The sequence below is a fragment of the Myotis lucifugus genome, unplaced genomic scaffold (genome assembly GCF_000147115.1).
Source record: "Myotis lucifugus unplaced genomic scaffold, Myoluc2.0 scaffold_56, whole genome shotgun sequence".
In the NCBI taxonomy this organism is placed as follows: domain Eukaryota; kingdom Metazoa; phylum Chordata; class Mammalia; order Chiroptera; family Vespertilionidae; genus Myotis; species Myotis lucifugus.
In genome coordinates this window covers 1257204-1273981 of record NW_005871104.1, presented here as the reverse complement: position 1 = coordinate 1273981, position 16778 = coordinate 1257204, and the positions used below count along the sequence as shown (strand labels likewise).

The 16778-nt window shown below is 42.9% G+C and overlaps 1 protein-coding gene across 2 annotated transcripts in view; it reads right to left on the bottom strand.

The window, feature by feature from the left end:
* The window catches only part of EBF1 (early B cell factor 1), a 385315-nt gene that overhangs the window by 115993 nt on the left and 252544 nt on the right, over positions 1-16778 (bottom strand). For both annotated transcript variants that reach the window (XR_002829372.1, XM_006089069.3), the window contains exon 8: positions 12098-12239. Coding sequence is in view for 1 of the 2 variants with exons in the window: in XM_006089069.3 (XP_006089131.1) it covers positions 12098-12239 (142 nt within the window). In the remaining variant the exon portion in view is untranslated. The remainder of the gene's footprint in view (positions 1-12097; positions 12240-16778) is intronic.

The window sequence follows — 16778 nt, the reverse complement described above, 5'->3', positions numbered from 1 at the left end:
GTGTTCCCTGGGGATTGAGCACAGATCTGGCTTTTCAATTTGCCTTTGAGTAACGTCGTCAATTTGCTTCCATTGAAGCAGGAGTTATATTACGTGATCAAATAGCAGGAGAATTTCTCTCCACCTCTGAAGTACTAGTATAACGTGAGGTGATTAGCATTGACTTAACAGTGGAAAAGAACAGTGGTGATGACCGCCTTGTGTCAGCTACCTGGAGGTCCAATGCTACAGGTGCAAAACCGAACTCTTCTAGGAGCCACAACCAGCTCTTTGAAGGATGGCCTCCGTTTCCCTCATTGCTGAATGGAGAAAATAGTAGTGCCCTCCTATGGTGGTTGAGAGCATTAAAAGAGATGATACCAAGTGCTTAGCACTGAACCTGATAATAATAGATGCTCAAAGCCTGCTCTTATAAGAGCAGAATTATCTTCACTGCAAACACTGGTCTAAAGCTAGCATTTTCCTGGGCAAAGATTTCTGTTAGCCTGTGATGAAGAAAATACATTGAATCATATCTCCAAGTAAAAGAGAAACCAACCTAGAAATTTCCAAATTTGTTTTCTCAGAAATGGATCTCAGACCCAGCACACCTTCCCAAACAGCCCTTCCACAAGCTTCTGATATTTTGTCCCCACATGGAATTTTGGACATACTTTCCCCTCCACCTAGAAAGCTCTTTCCTCTTTGCTTAATGGAATGGCATTCATTTTTATTTTAAATTTTAAAAGTGTCCCTGGTTCTTCAGACTTGGCCGAGTCCCCCTGTTGAAAGCTCTCTTAGCAGTCTATATTTCTCCTTATCATGCTTACCATCATTACACTTTACATAATTCTGTGTGAAATTATTTGCTTAATATCAACACACAGATACGCACACCCACGACTATATGCCTCGTAATGTCAACAGCTATCCCTGCCTGTTCACCTCTGCATCCCTATTGTCTAATATAGCAGGCAGCCAATAAATATATGTTAAATAGATGAATGACTGAATGGGTGAATAAGCACATGAACGAAAGAAGAATGATCAGAATTGGTAAGATACTGAGGAACCAAACAGAGTAGTCTAAACGTTGAGAAGTCTTCTGGTGGTTATTAACAATTGTCCCTACACCCTCACTGTGCTTCCTCCGTGGATAAGCAACTGACTCTGTGGAATCCAGTTTCCTAGGCTGACCTGGCCCTCACTCCAGCTGCAGACACTCCATTCTCTTGGGGGTTAAAATTAGCACCAGTACGCTCCCCCTACAGTAGGCTCTCATCATGCAAGGGCCCAGGTGGATCTTGCTGACAGATGTTAAGGTTAGAAGGAAGGGTAGCAGCCAGATGAGAAAACAGAGCCACCCCCTTCCGGAGGTACCAGCGCTTCCTGTCTTTAGGCCTGGCTGGTTCCTGCCTGCCCCACCCCTCCCCCATGCATCAGTTTCAACACAGTTGCTGCTCTTTCTGTCATTTGAACTCAAATCCTATCTCGGAAATTGATGGGCGATCCTGCCCCTGACAACACAATGTCAGCTCTGCTCAGTGTCCAGCTGGTTCCATGTATAATGCACTGCCTGGGTGGACCCGGCTGAGTCTGTCCTTGACTCAAATCCTCCCTTTCTACACTAATTTCTCCTCTTCTCCTCTTCAACTACTTGTTTAAAAATACAGCGTTAACAGCTTGGGAGACGTTTGGGGTTTTCGTTTTTCAATCCTTACCGGAGGATGTTTTCCATTGACTTGCGGCCTGCAGGCCACATGCCTTGTTTATTTGGCCCATGTTAGCCTTTGAGTTTGACATGTTTGTTTTACAGAGAGAGCAAGGGAGAGGGAGAGAGAGAAACATCAATGTGAAAGAGAAACATCAATCAGGTGTCTCTTGCAAGCACCCCTATGGGGGATCAAACCCGAGACCTGGGTATGTGCCCTGACCAGAATCGAACCCACCCTTTAGGACACGGGACAATGCTCTAACTACTGAGAACACCAGCCAGAGTGGGAGACATTTTAATTTTTAAAATCCTACGCGGACATTAAGTCTGTTCTAATGATAAACTGAGCTAAAAATATTATTTTTAAATAACAATATTTGACTTTAAAAAAATTTTTCCCCAGGGTCCTATTTCCTGGTAACTAAAGAATTACTACTTCCCCACCCTGAACAACTCTAAAACTGTTTCCCATACTTCAGTCCTGGCTTTGCTGCTGCACCTCAGTACCACTTACATTATGACTTATTATTTAGTTGCAATTCTGTTTATATTGACTTACTTTCTCTTTAAATTCAGTCTTGCCCTAAGCAGTAATAGCTGTGAGACTTCAAAATGCTTTGGTGATTTTTGTTTTTTTGATTTTTTTTTTTTGCATTCAAATAGATAAATACTTGTATATATTTTTAATTTTTATAAAACATTTCCCCCCATCTCACATACTGCATGGGAAACCTAGTCTAAAGTTCACTGCTGAACATTGAGTGGATTGAACACTATACCATCTCAGTTGAAGGAATTCAGAGAAAAGAACGTCAGATTAGAGCTACCTCAGGCATACGTGGCTGTGTAAGCCACACTTTGTGGCTTTTCCAGGCCTCCTGGAACCCACTGTGAACCTCCTGCAGAAATGCCCATGGTGGAGGGAAGTTGGCCTTAGATCTGTCCTGTGGAATGACCATGACCGTGGGGGCCATCCATCAAGGCAGTGTGTATGGCACCCCCAGAGATAGACCTCTCACAGAATCATCAGGGTTCAAACGACAGATCATCATAGCTTAAAGGGCTCTACCAAGGCTGCACCCCTTTAATAGATGAGGAAACTGAGGCCCAAAGAAATCAAAGTACATACTCAAGGTCATGAGCAAGGTAGTGGCAGTGCTCTGTTCTTATTTATTTCTGCATGTATAACTGAAAATGTTCAGTCAAATATGATTCAAACCCACTCCTGGCCACACTGCCCCTAAAGATATTATCTTCAGAATGTGTGTGGCAGCACAGAGAAATTTTCATTGGCATATTCGCCTCATCTGAATCCTCTAAAATTCTCCTGAGGGAAGGTACTCAGGCAAGTAAGTAGAATGAGGCCCTTGGTTTAGAACAATCAATTATGCAAATAATCAAAACTGGAATTATGATGTTTTGGTAATCAACTGTAAGATTAAAAAATTAGCCTTTAAAAAAGTCTGCAATTGCCCAACAGGTGTAGCTCAGTGGTTGCATGTCAATCTATGAACCAGGAGGTCATGGTTCAATTCCCAGTAGGGGGCGTGCAGGAGGCAGCCCATCAATGATTCTCTCTCATCATTGATGTTTTTATCTCTCTCTCCCTCTCCCTGTCTGAAATAAATCAATACATATATTTTTTAAAAAATAAAAATAAAAAGTCTGCCATTTTCTGTCCAAAATGTAAGCAGAAAGTACTGCTCTCCTACCCCACATCATCCCCCACATACTTATTAAAGTAAGTTAGGTGTGGCTCATTCATTTATTAGATCACACAAAATATCAAATACTGGAAGTTTCCCACAGTTGATGGGTCTGTCGAGAAATTTACATAAGGAAACAGCCTTCCAGAATCCGTATCAGTTTCCCGTGTTATTTGGAGCGTGAGGCTTAGTAACCCTTCAGTACCTTAACAAGGATACGGTTAGTATCCTAACACCTAACTCACAATCTCACAGTTTTTTCGTAATCTCCTTTTTCTAGGGCTGGCATACATGCCAGAGAGCCCATATGGTCAACATATGATTTCTGCAGAGATGAGTTAGAAGATCCTTGCAAATAAATAAAATATTACCAGCCCCCTTGTTAACTTGCCAGCCCCAAAGACAACATGCCAGTCATCAAATAAAATCAGCATTTGCTTTATTTGACTAGCACAATGTGGTATAGCCACAGGAAAAACAGGTTATTGAAGGAAAATGAACTATAAGGTAAACATAAACATACACAGCATGCCCATCAAAATATAAAAAGACATGCTCTGGGCTAACTTTTGAAAGGTCTATTTAAGATACCAGCATAAATTGCCTTCCTTGTATTGGAAAAAAAAGGAACATGAGAGATGAGATGAAAAGAATTTAAGCATAATGTTCAGAGCAAGTGGTAGGGGTTCCCTGGGTTTGACTCCACATCTACAGCTTATGTGCTGTGCATCTCTGGGCAAGTTGCCTAAATGCTCTTTAGCCTCAGTTTCTTCATCTTACAGTGGGGTGTCTATAGCACCTATGTGCCAGCATAATAAGGGCTCAATGAGTGTGTATTGTCGTTATTCTTGATACTTCTACTATTTCACAGAGCTATACAGTTAGGTAGATCTGTGGTCCTGGCCCAGGTCCATGTCTGATTAGTTTTGTGGCTTTGGATAAGTTACCAACCCTCTCTAAAGCCCAGGTTTCTCATCTGTAAAATGGGGATAATAATTATTATGGGTCTTTATATTTGTAAGGATTTGATAAGATTATAAAAATAAAATCATCACCACAGTGCTGGCACATAGTAAATGCTCCATAAATGTTAGTTGATATTAGTCCAAAAATAACAATAATAGCAATAATAATATATATCGCTACCTGGCCTGATCATCATTAAGCCAGACAGCAAAGTCTGAGCACTGTTTCTCCTTTGTCACCAATGCTGTTGGTGGTGTCATATTCAAACAAGGAAAACGTGGACCACCTGCTTCGCAGTGACCTGTGGCTCATGCACTCTTTAATCTGCCTGACCCTGAGAGCTTGCTGGCTACCAAGTTCCCAGTGTTGGGATTTCTGGCGTTACCTGCTTTATGGATTACTCAGGGGACACACTGAAAGTCAGTCTTCACTTAGATTCTTGTTCATTATCTTGACTTCTTGCCGAGTCCTTTCCATCGTGAGGGAAGACAAAAGACATGTTCCCCACCGCTCAAAGCAAAAGGCCTGATTTGATGCTTGAAAATCTGGGGCCGTCATGCTCTGCTTTGTGACACATCTGGATATTCTTAACCTTAATGTGCTGTTCTTGCATCTGTCTTGCTTTCTCAAGTAGGAAAATCAATTGATAAGATGTAATATGCCACCCTTGGTAACAAAAATTGCTGCTCTATTTTTCTACTTAACTTTGGACCCTGCACCAAAATGCTCTTGCCAAAGAGGGCCTGACTGGAGTTCTCACTGAAACTCTAAGTGTAAAGCTCTGGGTCCCTCATCCTCTGCCTGTGGGATCTGAAGGTGCGTTTCTGTCAGGAGGCTGGAGAGATTTTACAGACAACCTTCTATGATCTTTGGAATCCCAGAGACGCCTGCAAGCCTAAGCCAACCTGGATTGCACAGGCATCAGGGGTGAACCCCCAGTTCTCCAACATCCTGTGTAACCAAATGACCTTTTAGTTGTGCAGCCCCTGAAATTCATACTTGCTAGCCAACTTACCATGACAAGTGCAGAGAGTACTAAACGGCTTTTGACAGAAAGTAGCTATGTGAGCCTGAGCTGGTTGCATCCCCTCTCTGGGTCTCTAGGAGATCTGTTTCGTGGCCTCCATACTTGAATGGCTCTTCACTCAGCATGTGCTGTGACTCGGCCATTGACCATGGTGGGAGAGGAGAGAAATTTGGGAGGGTGCATCTCTCTTTGTTGTTTGGTTTATTTCCACTCAACTCATTTTAATTTTGGGATCAGACAAGTAATTTACATTTCCTAGGTCAAATAATAGCAAGCCTTAAAAAAAAAGGTCTCTACAAGTTCAAAAAGAAGTCAATAGGTAAACTCTTTCTAAGCTAATTATAAAAAAATAGTGAATTCATAAGCCAAAACCATCTAGAAAAAGAACCCTCAAATGTTTGACTTTCTTCCTATTTTGAACACATGCACTGTTGACGGAATGAGAAGTGATCAGGGGGACGGCTTCAAGGCACAGCCAACTCCCTAGTGAGCTTCCAGAGGCTGGCAGGGAAGGCAAAGTTATAAGCAACTCAGAGCAATCTTGCCCTGGGCTCTCATGGCACAGAAGCAGTTCATGTAATTACAACTGAGTTCATCAAAGCCCTGCTTGGTTGGTACCTCCCCCCCGCCCCCACCATCACCACCATTTCACAACTGCCACAACCAGGGCCTGAGCATCCCAGGCCTGCGTGACCTGGCCCTCAGCAGCCAGCCCAGCCTCCTCTCCTGCCATCCCTGGAGCAGCAGGAGCCATCCCTGTCTCTTTTGGTGCCTTGAACTCACTTAAGTAAAACAGCCTTTGTATATGCTGTTCTCTCTGCCTGGAGATTTGTTTCTGTCCCCTTTGCCTGGTGAAGACTTCTTCATCTCTTAGGTTTGGACATAAATGTGATTTCATCATAGAAAGGCTTCCTCGACACCTCACTCTTCCTCACTCCTCTTGTGGGCCCTCTTTTATGCACAACTCTAAGGAGTTAGTTAGAAGTTTTGCTTAATGTCTTTCTTCTCTATTTACATCATAAATTCTATGGAGAGAGGGACTGTATCTGCCTTGGGCTACTGTACCTAGCTTAGTGTCTGGCATGTAGTGGATGCTTAGTGTGAATGAATGGGTGAAGGAATGATTTGAAGTTCACTGTTGCTGACACCTTATTCTTTGGCTAAAGATCCAAAGGAAGGGCTAACCTAGAAATAACCAGGGGATTTCTCTGTTCTCCTGAAGTCCAAAGGCATCTCCTGAAATAGGTATCAGACTAGGAAAGGTATGTGTCAATGCTTCCGTTCAGAACACCCCAAAAATGGGCATGCTAAACGGAGGTCTAAAGATGACCCAACTCAGGTCTTATTGGAAACATACAAAACTGAGGCCACGGAAGCAAAGTGGGCTTCCCAGAGTCACTCAGCTAGTTAATGGCAGAGTCAGGACCAGAATCCAGCTCTCCAGTCAGACAGGTGGATGCTACTTCTAATAGACCCAACTGAGATTCACTGGCTCCTTCTTAGGGCCTCGTTACACAGAGGGGAGAAGAGGAGGCCGCTCCGTTCTGTTGGAAGCTCTATGCTGTCTCCCAAGGAGTAATCTCCAGGCCTGACCCATCTTTCTCCATATCCATAAAAAAACAAATTTAAGTGCAGCTGAGCACCGGGAGGCAATGGGACTGGATACCCAGGGGCAAGCAACGGAAGCAAACACTGCTGCTGTCTGGAGCAAAAGGATTAAAGAAGGTCAAATGCTAAAGAGCAAGAATAACACCATGTTGTCAGGGACAGCTGGGAGGGGACACTGCAGTGGAAAGGTCAGAGCTAACTGGTGGTGGGGCAAATGGGATTCTATTTCTCTAACGCCATAACCATAGCAAGGAGAAGGCCCAGTGATTGTGTCACCACTCTCTTGTACAAGTACTTTTCGTTGGACCAAACCCCACTTTTGTTTTGATTCTGTTTATTTTGGGATCCTGGCACAAGCATACTTCACATCTCAATCTGTATAATTACTTTGAAGGGAAATTCAATTCATTCGTATCTGATGCCCACAAAAGCTAAATGTTCATCGTTTTCCATTTTTAAAAAGTAGGGGTGTTTTAAAGCATCTGTATTTGAGCCAAGAAACCAAGTAGGGCCTCAGGTCAGAACTCATGAACATTAAAATGTTCATCTTCTAAAAACTCTTGATTAATCACAGTTCTACTTGTTTTTCAAATAAATATGAAGATTGTACAAATAAACAACAATAATAAATATCCCTAAATCTGAAGAACAGCTGACTGGGGCCTTAACCCCAGTCTGGGACAGGGCATGGCTCCCTGCCCGCTCAGACTTCCCCAGTGATCAGGAAGGTCCTCCAATAAATAGCCCATAAAGGGGGAAGAGTGGAGGGAAGAAAAAAAGGAGGAAGTGAGAAAAACACATGCACATCAAAATTTTTAAGTCCCCTAAAAAAATGAGCATTTAAACTGCTTGTCAGACGGCTTCCTGACAAAGCCACCAGAGTGTCTTCACTGGCATTTGCATAAACGCTGCCGGTGAGTTCACCACAGCTGCGAGCGCTAATGGTACATAAAGCAATTTAGTCACTTCTCCCGGCACCGATGTCAGGATGATGAGCACCAGCTCTTTGCCTTGTTGCATATTAGATCATTAGGTAATAAAGTGTTAGCTCGTGCAAGCTCACAGGGGCCCTGCACTATAGCTTTGTGAGGGCACCGCATTTTGCCCTGGGGGTGGAAAGTATAAAGAAACTAATGTCACAATTGGCCTTAAACCCAAGTAAACACAACCTGAAAGTCAGGAGAACAAGGGCAATATCAATACTCGCCAAGCCCTTTGAAGATCCCCAGTGCACAATCCCAGGAATTTGCCCAAGTGAGGGGAAGACAGGGCAGGCACACAAGCCGGAGCTATACACAACTGTGGTGGCAACAATTCAGTGTCTTTGGCCCTATGCCTGCACTTTTTCAAAAATCAGAACTCTAAGAGCAGTTACGTCCTGAGGCTGCCTCTCTCCCCAAGCATACCTCTCCCATAAAGCTATTGCTTAAGGAGGAAACCTCACTACCTAAACTCTCCCACAAATACCCAGCAAAGAACATCTCAGTATTTATGAATGAGGAAAAAGAGGGTGAGAGCAGTTACCAACAGCTTCAGTAAGCAGGGATTCAGTCACCCTCTGTGGATCACACAAGATTCCAGGAAATAAATTTGCCTTTGTCAACTCTTTTACTTGAAATACAGGGACAGTTATGTGAGCACAAGGGTTGTGAGTGTGTGGGTCACACAGGGAGACTGCATGAGTGTGAAGCATGGTCTCTATTTCTCTCATTCACAGAAAGATTTGAGCCATGAAAGGGAACTTTCCTCCAACTGTCTGACACGCAGGATATAAATAGAGATGTGCCGCAGCTCAAAATAATTCAGGCTACCTGTAAACGAGATGGTGAAAAGCCCAGAATGAGGGAAAACGAAGGCTCCTACAGGTCACCTAAGAGGCGAAAATACTGGTTGTCTCACTGTGCAGTAGCTGCTGAAGGTGGGAGTGTGAGAGTGGAGGGGCCAAGGAGGGGGGCGTGGTTCCATAAGTCTTAAAAAGGGCAATTTCAAATAGGATTTTTCAATGGCCAGATAAAGTATTACCATACCCCAAATCAACATGAGTTAGCATCATAGGTCCACACCCACACACCACCAATGAAAGAGCCCATAGTCACCCTTTGCTGAGTAGATATTTATGTAGCTATCAACTTGAAGTGTCCACATGAGTGGGTGGTTATGTGTGGTTGGTTGATTAATTCTACAAAGAAGCAGATTTCCAGGGCACTGTTGTTACTAAGAACCTTAAGGAGCTGTCTACCCTTTGAATCTTCTGGAGGGAAGTGAAGTAAGGCTTTGGAGAGCGGGAGGCCCCCTAGCTGAAGGAGGTAGGACATACCCACATCTCCAACGATGATTAACCATTAATAAATAGTGAAATGTCATCATTTTCTTGAATCATATGCTAATAATAACACGGCCAGTTGTGGACTGGTAAACTGAAGCAGAGAAATAAAATGTTGTCTTTAAAACATAAAATAGCCCTGGCCGGGTGGCTCAGTTGGTTGAAGCGTCGTCCCATACACCAAAAGGTTGTGGGTTTGAGTCCCAGTCAGGGTACATATCTAGATTGCAGATTCCATCCCTAGTCAGGGTGCGAATGGAAGGCGACCCATTGATGTTTCTCTCACATCAATGTTTCTCTTTCTCTCACTCCCTCCCTTCCTTTCACTCTAAAAATCAATAAAAACATATCCTCAGGTGAGGATTTTAAAAATTAAAAACTTAGAATAATACAATATCACCACTAAAATATTAATGTGTATGCCTAGAAATAAAAATATTTGAGCTGGGAGGAAGCATAGACTCCAAATCGTTAGCCCATGGCTATATTCCTCCTAGGTGACTTTTACCCCCACTTCTCTCTCCAGGGTTTAAAATTTTGTAATTAGTTACCAACAATTAAAAATTAGGAGTCTTGCCAAAATGGAACATCTCGCCCCACTGGGCTTTCACTCCCCTTGGTGACAACTGCCTGGGGCTGGGGCGGTGGAGCATGTCTCTTGTTCCGCAGTCTCCACCCAGCCCACTTCCCCTGTGTATGTGACCTGCCCCCAGCCAAGGTACACATTACATCCCCCGCCCTGAAGATCATCACCTTTGTTTTGCTAAGAAGGAAACTAAGGATCCCAAAAGGTAAGGTGACTTGTCCAAGGTCACACCAAGGGCAGAGGTGAAACTACAAATTTAATTTAGGTTCCCTGACGCCAATTATCAGACTCTTTCCAACACATCATGATGCAAAATAATGTTCCTGACCTCCACACCAAGAGGCGTCCTTTCTATCTGGTTGTTTTCTGCTGTTTGTGTTGGTTTCTTCGGTGGAGGGACGATTGGCCTGGCATCCTGAGCTGTCTTCCCAGCTTCCCAAGGGCCGGAATGGGAGCTGAGTGAGGTCTGTACTTGGAGCACACTTTGAAACTGTGAACCCATGACTGGCACATTTCAAAGTGACAGTCAAGTGTGTCCCAGACAGGACAGTAACTGACCAGTCACAGTCACAGACAAGACTTCAGCTTTTAAACCAGAGCTCTCCAAATTGTGCCCACTAGTATTTATTTATCTTTTCCTCCTTCCTTTTACCTAAACATCTCCAGTCATACAATGTCTTAAGTGACTCCAAAGGTATTAAGAAGGCAATAATACTGTAAAGTGAGGATCAGAATAATTTTAAGTACAGAAATGGAACTGTGAATGTAATCATGAGCAAGTGTTTCAAATGGCCTCCTCAAAAAGTAATATCCATCCATCTCAGCACTAATGAAACCATAAAGTAACAGCTTTTGAAAGATGATGGTTTACCTTAAAAAGACTGTAAAACTGGATGTAGTGAAGAATCCCTTCTAAAAGTGTTACATCTGGCTAATTAATAAAAAGCACAGTTTGTGTCTTCCATAAGCACAGGCAAATAAAATCAGGCAAAGGATGATGATAGTGGTGCGTTCATTCAAGTGGGATGCTGGCAGGAAAGGGAGTTTCTACCTTGTGGACTACATCATGGACTGCTCACGCCCATGCAAGAGTCAGGCCATCAGTGTTAATTTGTATGGTAGTGTTTTACAAAGAATCCTGCTGATCTAGCAAGCTGGAAAGTGAAGTCGGGAAATGAGTTAAGAGTTTAATTTGAGGAGATGGCGAAAATCTAGCATGGTGATTGGTATCCAGTAGACTCAACTCAGTCACTGTTTCTTGGATGGATGGATGGTTGGATGGATGGATGGATGGAAGATGGGTGTATTGACGGATGGATGAATAGAGGGATGGGTGGATGGATGAATGGACAGGTGGATGATAGACAAATGAATGGATGGACAGAGAGATGGATGGAATAAGAAGATGAATGGATAGATGTTGCATTGATAATGGATAGATGGACAGATGGAAGTATGGATGATACGTTACATATGCATGTAGTGCTGAAACATTCACACATATACTCAGTTGGGCCATGGTTCTTTTGAGTGGCATTCACTTTTCTTCATTTAAATTTTTATCTGGTTTCCTCCAGTTCACTTGAAGGCACAACTGATTAGCCATAAATTCAAGACAAACGTGATTTCTCCCCACCACAAGCTACGTACAGAAAGTAGGCTCTGCCATGTGGTGATGAGGGAAGGGGCCTGCACAGGGCATGGGAGAAACACTTAGTTCAGGCTGCATATTCAGAGAGTGCCTCCAACCCAGCCTTTGGATTTTATCTCCAAGTGCAGTTAAATAGGTAGTCACAGAGATACACCATCAGTACTGCAAGGAGGATGGAGTTCATTGTACAACCAAGTCAACTATAAGCTCAACATGTGCCATGATTTTTGTGATCCTGCTTTGGCTTCTATTTGTCAGTCAAGTGGAAGCTTAAAATAAAGCAACAATCCAGGTCTCCTTCTGTCTCAACAAAAAGGAAAGATACATCAACCAATTCCCAGGGTAGAAAACTGTGCAACAGGCAAGGGCAAGACTCAAAGATATCTTCCTGTCTTTAACTACTCAGCATCCACATTCTTCAACAGGACATTGGAAATTTGAAATGGGGTAGAAAATGTGGTGGAGTTGGAAGAAAGAAACCAAAATAAATTCACAGTTAAAGGTAACAATGCCAACCAATGAAAATGATTCGCCTACCATGTTCCAGATAAGAGGGCGTACCTTCCGAGGGGTCAAGCCTCCGAGCCCTCCGCCCATGCTTGGAGTTATTGTGGACAAACATGTTATCAGAGACTGCCAGGACATGGCCATCCACATTGACTGTCGTAGACACCACGACCTGGAGACAGAAGAGAGAGATGAATGAACATTTTAATATAAAAGCACGGAGGGTAATAAACTCAAGTTAAATAAATAACAGCTGGGAGCTGAAGAAAATTGCATCGCGATTTCACATAATAACTGGTGCTTATGCTGTACAACTCTAACAAGAGGAGCTATTGATGAGCGGGTCTTTGGCATGGAACGCTTTTGATGCAGTTTTAAGTAAAATTGCACAGTTTATAGTTATACAGCAGAAGGTACACTGTTAACCATAATTTTAACAAGAGGATCTTTATTAGCATATTTTTTTACACAAGGGTGGTTGTGTTTCACCTAAATTACCCTTCAGTTTAGACACTGAAGCAGATATCACAGTTGATCATGCAAATAAAAAATCTTTTGAATCTTTAAAATATCCCCCTCTTCCCCCTCCTTCCCCTGTGTCAGGGTTAAGAAAATAGAGAAAAGAAAAAGAGAGGTTTTAGGGAGAGCTGGGATGCAGCTTGTTCTCCTGACTGTCTTTTTAGGGGATTCTTGTACTTGTTAACTGGACCAAAGCCCCCCTTGCCACCATCTCCACCATCACCACTACTCCCCCCGCACCCCCCCCAAAAAAAATCTCTGTTCGAGAAGGGTCTTAGGTCTGTGTTTCAAAGATCCCTCTGTACAAATGGTGGCATGGGTCCAGGGGTACAATTCACATACCCTGGCCACCTTATAAACTGATTCTGAACTCAGTTTGTCGGAAAGGTGTTTTCTCAGAGAATTTTGACTAAAACAATGAGAAGAAATGACCTACACTTCTCCTTATATTAAATGGGGAAGAGGATTAAAACTGAAACCCACAGAGATATGTTTATTCATGCGACCTCTTACAACCAAATATAATAATTGTCTGTAATTGCAGCTTCAGCTCCCACCTCGTGCTCTGACATGGGAAACAGCAATCAGCTGGCTCCCATTTAATCCACCTATTATGTTGACTAATTAACTTTGCTCGACAGTTTATTTCTTCCTCCATTATCAGCCCCTGTCAGCCGCAAGCACCCTGCAGCATAGGGGGGACCTCAGGCTCTTTGATTGATCACCGATAGATTGACATGCAGATTAATTTAATTAGAATCACCTCACTTGAGAAATGAAAGACAATGGCAAGAGGGCTAATAGATCTGCTCTCATAATGAGGCGAGCCTCCAGAGCCAAGCTGAGGATTTCTGATTTATTTTGCTCAATTCCCCAGTTGCTTAGAAAGACTCGAGCTTTAATTGTTCTTGGTTTTGAGAGGCATTAGCTTCTGAAGAGGTGAAATGCTTTACAAGAATTGGCACGCACCAAGGCCCCCTTTCCTGGGGAAGCCTTTGCTCTGAGTTGGCCAAAGTGGGCACTGCATGAGTCTTGGGCAACCGGGCAGTTTCGTCACCTGATTTGGGCAGAGGGGAAAGTGCTGGGCCTTGGCCTGTGCCTGCAAATTGTCGGCCCTGCCTGACAAAGTGACCCCCTGTGTGGACCCCTACACCCATCAACGCCCATCAAACTTAAAAGTTCCCCTGCTCCTCACTTTGACCTAAAAGCCTCCTGGCAAAATATGGCGAGTTTCCTTCCCCCCCTGCCTCAAAGGTGGCAACGAACTGTGGGCTGTGCACACACGGCTTCCACAGAATCGTGGGGTTGGGCTGATTTGATTGGTGTTTTTTCTTCTAGACCCTCACTTGAGGCCCTGCTCCTCATACAAAGCCCCTGGTGTCTGTCAGACCCAGAGGCAGAGAAGGAAGGACATGGGCCTATGGTCATGCTGCCTCCCAGGGAGGGCTTCCATGGGGTCTTCTAAATCCTCCTCAGGGCCCTCACTTTAACTCCCAGCAGGAGCTAGGCCATCCCCTGGTTTTATTTTTAACTCTATTTTATTAAAACGCAAAGTAAACCACTGAGAGCATTCTCCTTAGTCACCTTGAATCCTAGCTAGGGCAAGTCATTCATGGGAGGAGGTAAGTCTGAAGGAGCAGTGTGCAGCTTGGTTTTCTCTTTCTTCACAATTGACCAACCAGATCTGACACAGCCTGAAGCTCGTGTGTATGTCTCATCAATTGTAGGCTACTTTAAAGGAGGAGGAGGAGGAGGAGGAGGAGGAGGAGGAGGAGGAGGAGGAGGAGGAGGAGGAGAAAATGGCCTATTCTTTTCATTTCAAAGAATATTATGTGTGGTGGCAGAGTCCGTATTATTTGAGGCAACGGAAACACGCCTTTCTTTTTAGTTAGGGAGATGACTTCGCAGGACATCTACAATTATATAACAGAGCTGACTCTTTCAAAGAAATTTTGATTTACTACGAGACCACAATTGAGTGGTCACTGGAGTCGTTAGCTGAAGAAACTATAAAAGGAATCCCAAACGGTAACTGTTTCCAGTGCCAGGAAATACAGAAAGTGGTTATTCTCGATGTCTGTCTTGAGAGAAAAAAAGCAATGACAATTCACCACGCACCTGTAAGACAAAGCACTACAGGCTTAAGGCTTAAAATACCCAGTATTGTTTAAAGACCTTTCATCTCCTTCTTACATTGGACAAAAACTGTTAAGGAAAAAAAAACATTATGCCCTCTATGTCTTTTTCTTGGAAAGAGAAGAATCACCAAGACCACATGTGTGATAAAATCATTTCATTGAAAGGTTCATTAAATTGGAGAAAGATAACACAGAGATTTCTCATGCTTTTAATTTATAGAATATAAACACCCAATATGTTCCTCAGAAACCCATGGCACAATACATTTAAACTCCCCTATATCCCCAAAATAATTTCTCTCATTTCAATTTGGAAATGATCAGGATATATTTAAGTAAAATATAGGCTTAAATTAATCCACAGAGCAAGTTATAAATTTTTTAAAAATCTCACTGTGAAATGCAAAAGGGCACTGAAGTGTCCTTTAAAAAATAGGCCCATGGTAGGAGGGAAAAGGGCCTTTATAGTTTAACCCAAGATTAATGAGGTGCTGACACATTCATGCAGGCAAGGGGACAGACAGGCCTGCCAAATCTGCAACCTTCCCAAATTTTGTCAACAAAGCACAGCTTGAATTTGGGACAGATAAACATGGAAAATGACTTTACGTTTGGACTCGACCACCCCTCCCCTTTCTACCCACTTCTTCATTCTCCTGCCCAGGGAGGGAATATGAGGAACAGGTCTAGTTAGAATTTTATGATAGCTGCTAGAATTAAATCTTTAGTCTCTAGAATTGCACTGCCCAATACAATAACCACACTGATGGCTATTTAAATGTAAACTACTTAAGTAAAATGTAAAGTTCCATTGTTCCTGAGTCATCATGGCCACATTTCAAGTGGTCAGTAGTCACACGCAGCTAGAGGGCAGATAGGAACATGAGCATCATTGCAGAATGTTCTGTTGGGCAACGCTGCTGTAGAATGGTTTTGAAAGAAATTGTGCCAATTTACTCACTAGGATGCCCAAGTTATATCTCCTGAAATAAGTATTGGCTAAGTGGACATGTTTAGGGTTGTGTACATGTATATTTTCTGGAATCAAATTTCTATTGAATAAAGGGGCATACCCTTTTAAGATGGCAATCCAGAGATGTGCTAATGAACACCCAGCATGTACCAGGGTTCAACCTTCTAGGTGAAGGTACGCAGTGTGAGGGAATATAAAGGGCAGGAGAGAAGTCTGCAGCTGCCCACAGGCTCTGAAGATTTTACATGGACATTTTCAATTTCTTGGCTCATCTTGGTGGTTCAGAATCTTCTCTGCTATATCCTGGATCTAGATACCGCTAAAGCTTATTATTTTTGCTATTTACTAGTACTCTCCTCTATTTAGAATTATTAAAAAATCAACACACAAATTTTGATTCTTGATTCCCAAGCTTTCCTGGTGGATATGATTTTAACTTAACCTCTCAGAGCCCCAGTGTCCCTGAATCTCACATGGAAATAATCATAGTGGCCAACACACAATGTTACTGTGGGGCTGACATTACGTAAAGTGCCTAGGATGGTTCCTGGTTCATACTGAGCAATTAGCAAGCACCGATAATAATAGTTGTATAGCTGTTGCTTTTAAAGATGTTTGTGATGCTCAAAAAAAGTTTGAGAGGACATGCTGGGCCATGAAGAGGACCCAGCACAAACTGCTATTTCAAATAAAAAGATACAGAAAGTATTTCTTCCATGTCTACTCTTTTATCAGTCTAACAATGAAACCATTTTTAAAGACCTTTGTGCTCACAACACATAATTATATAACTTAGGCCTCTTGTGAATTGCAAGATCTCACTGATTTATGTAACTTTGCTTTCTAGATCTCATCTACATCTCAGCCTGTTACACTCTGGGCTTGAAACTCAGTGAAATCTTACTGCTTTAAAAACAGTCTGTAAATTAGACAGCTGATCAATTCAGTCTGGTGTTCCTAATACTTCATTGGAATGAGGGGTTCTCTGGGAGTTTTGTTGTTAGTTCACATTTCTTCACTGTCATTCCTCAGGCTGGCCTTCTTCCCTTCGTACCAGGCAGGAGACTGCATATGTCCCAAC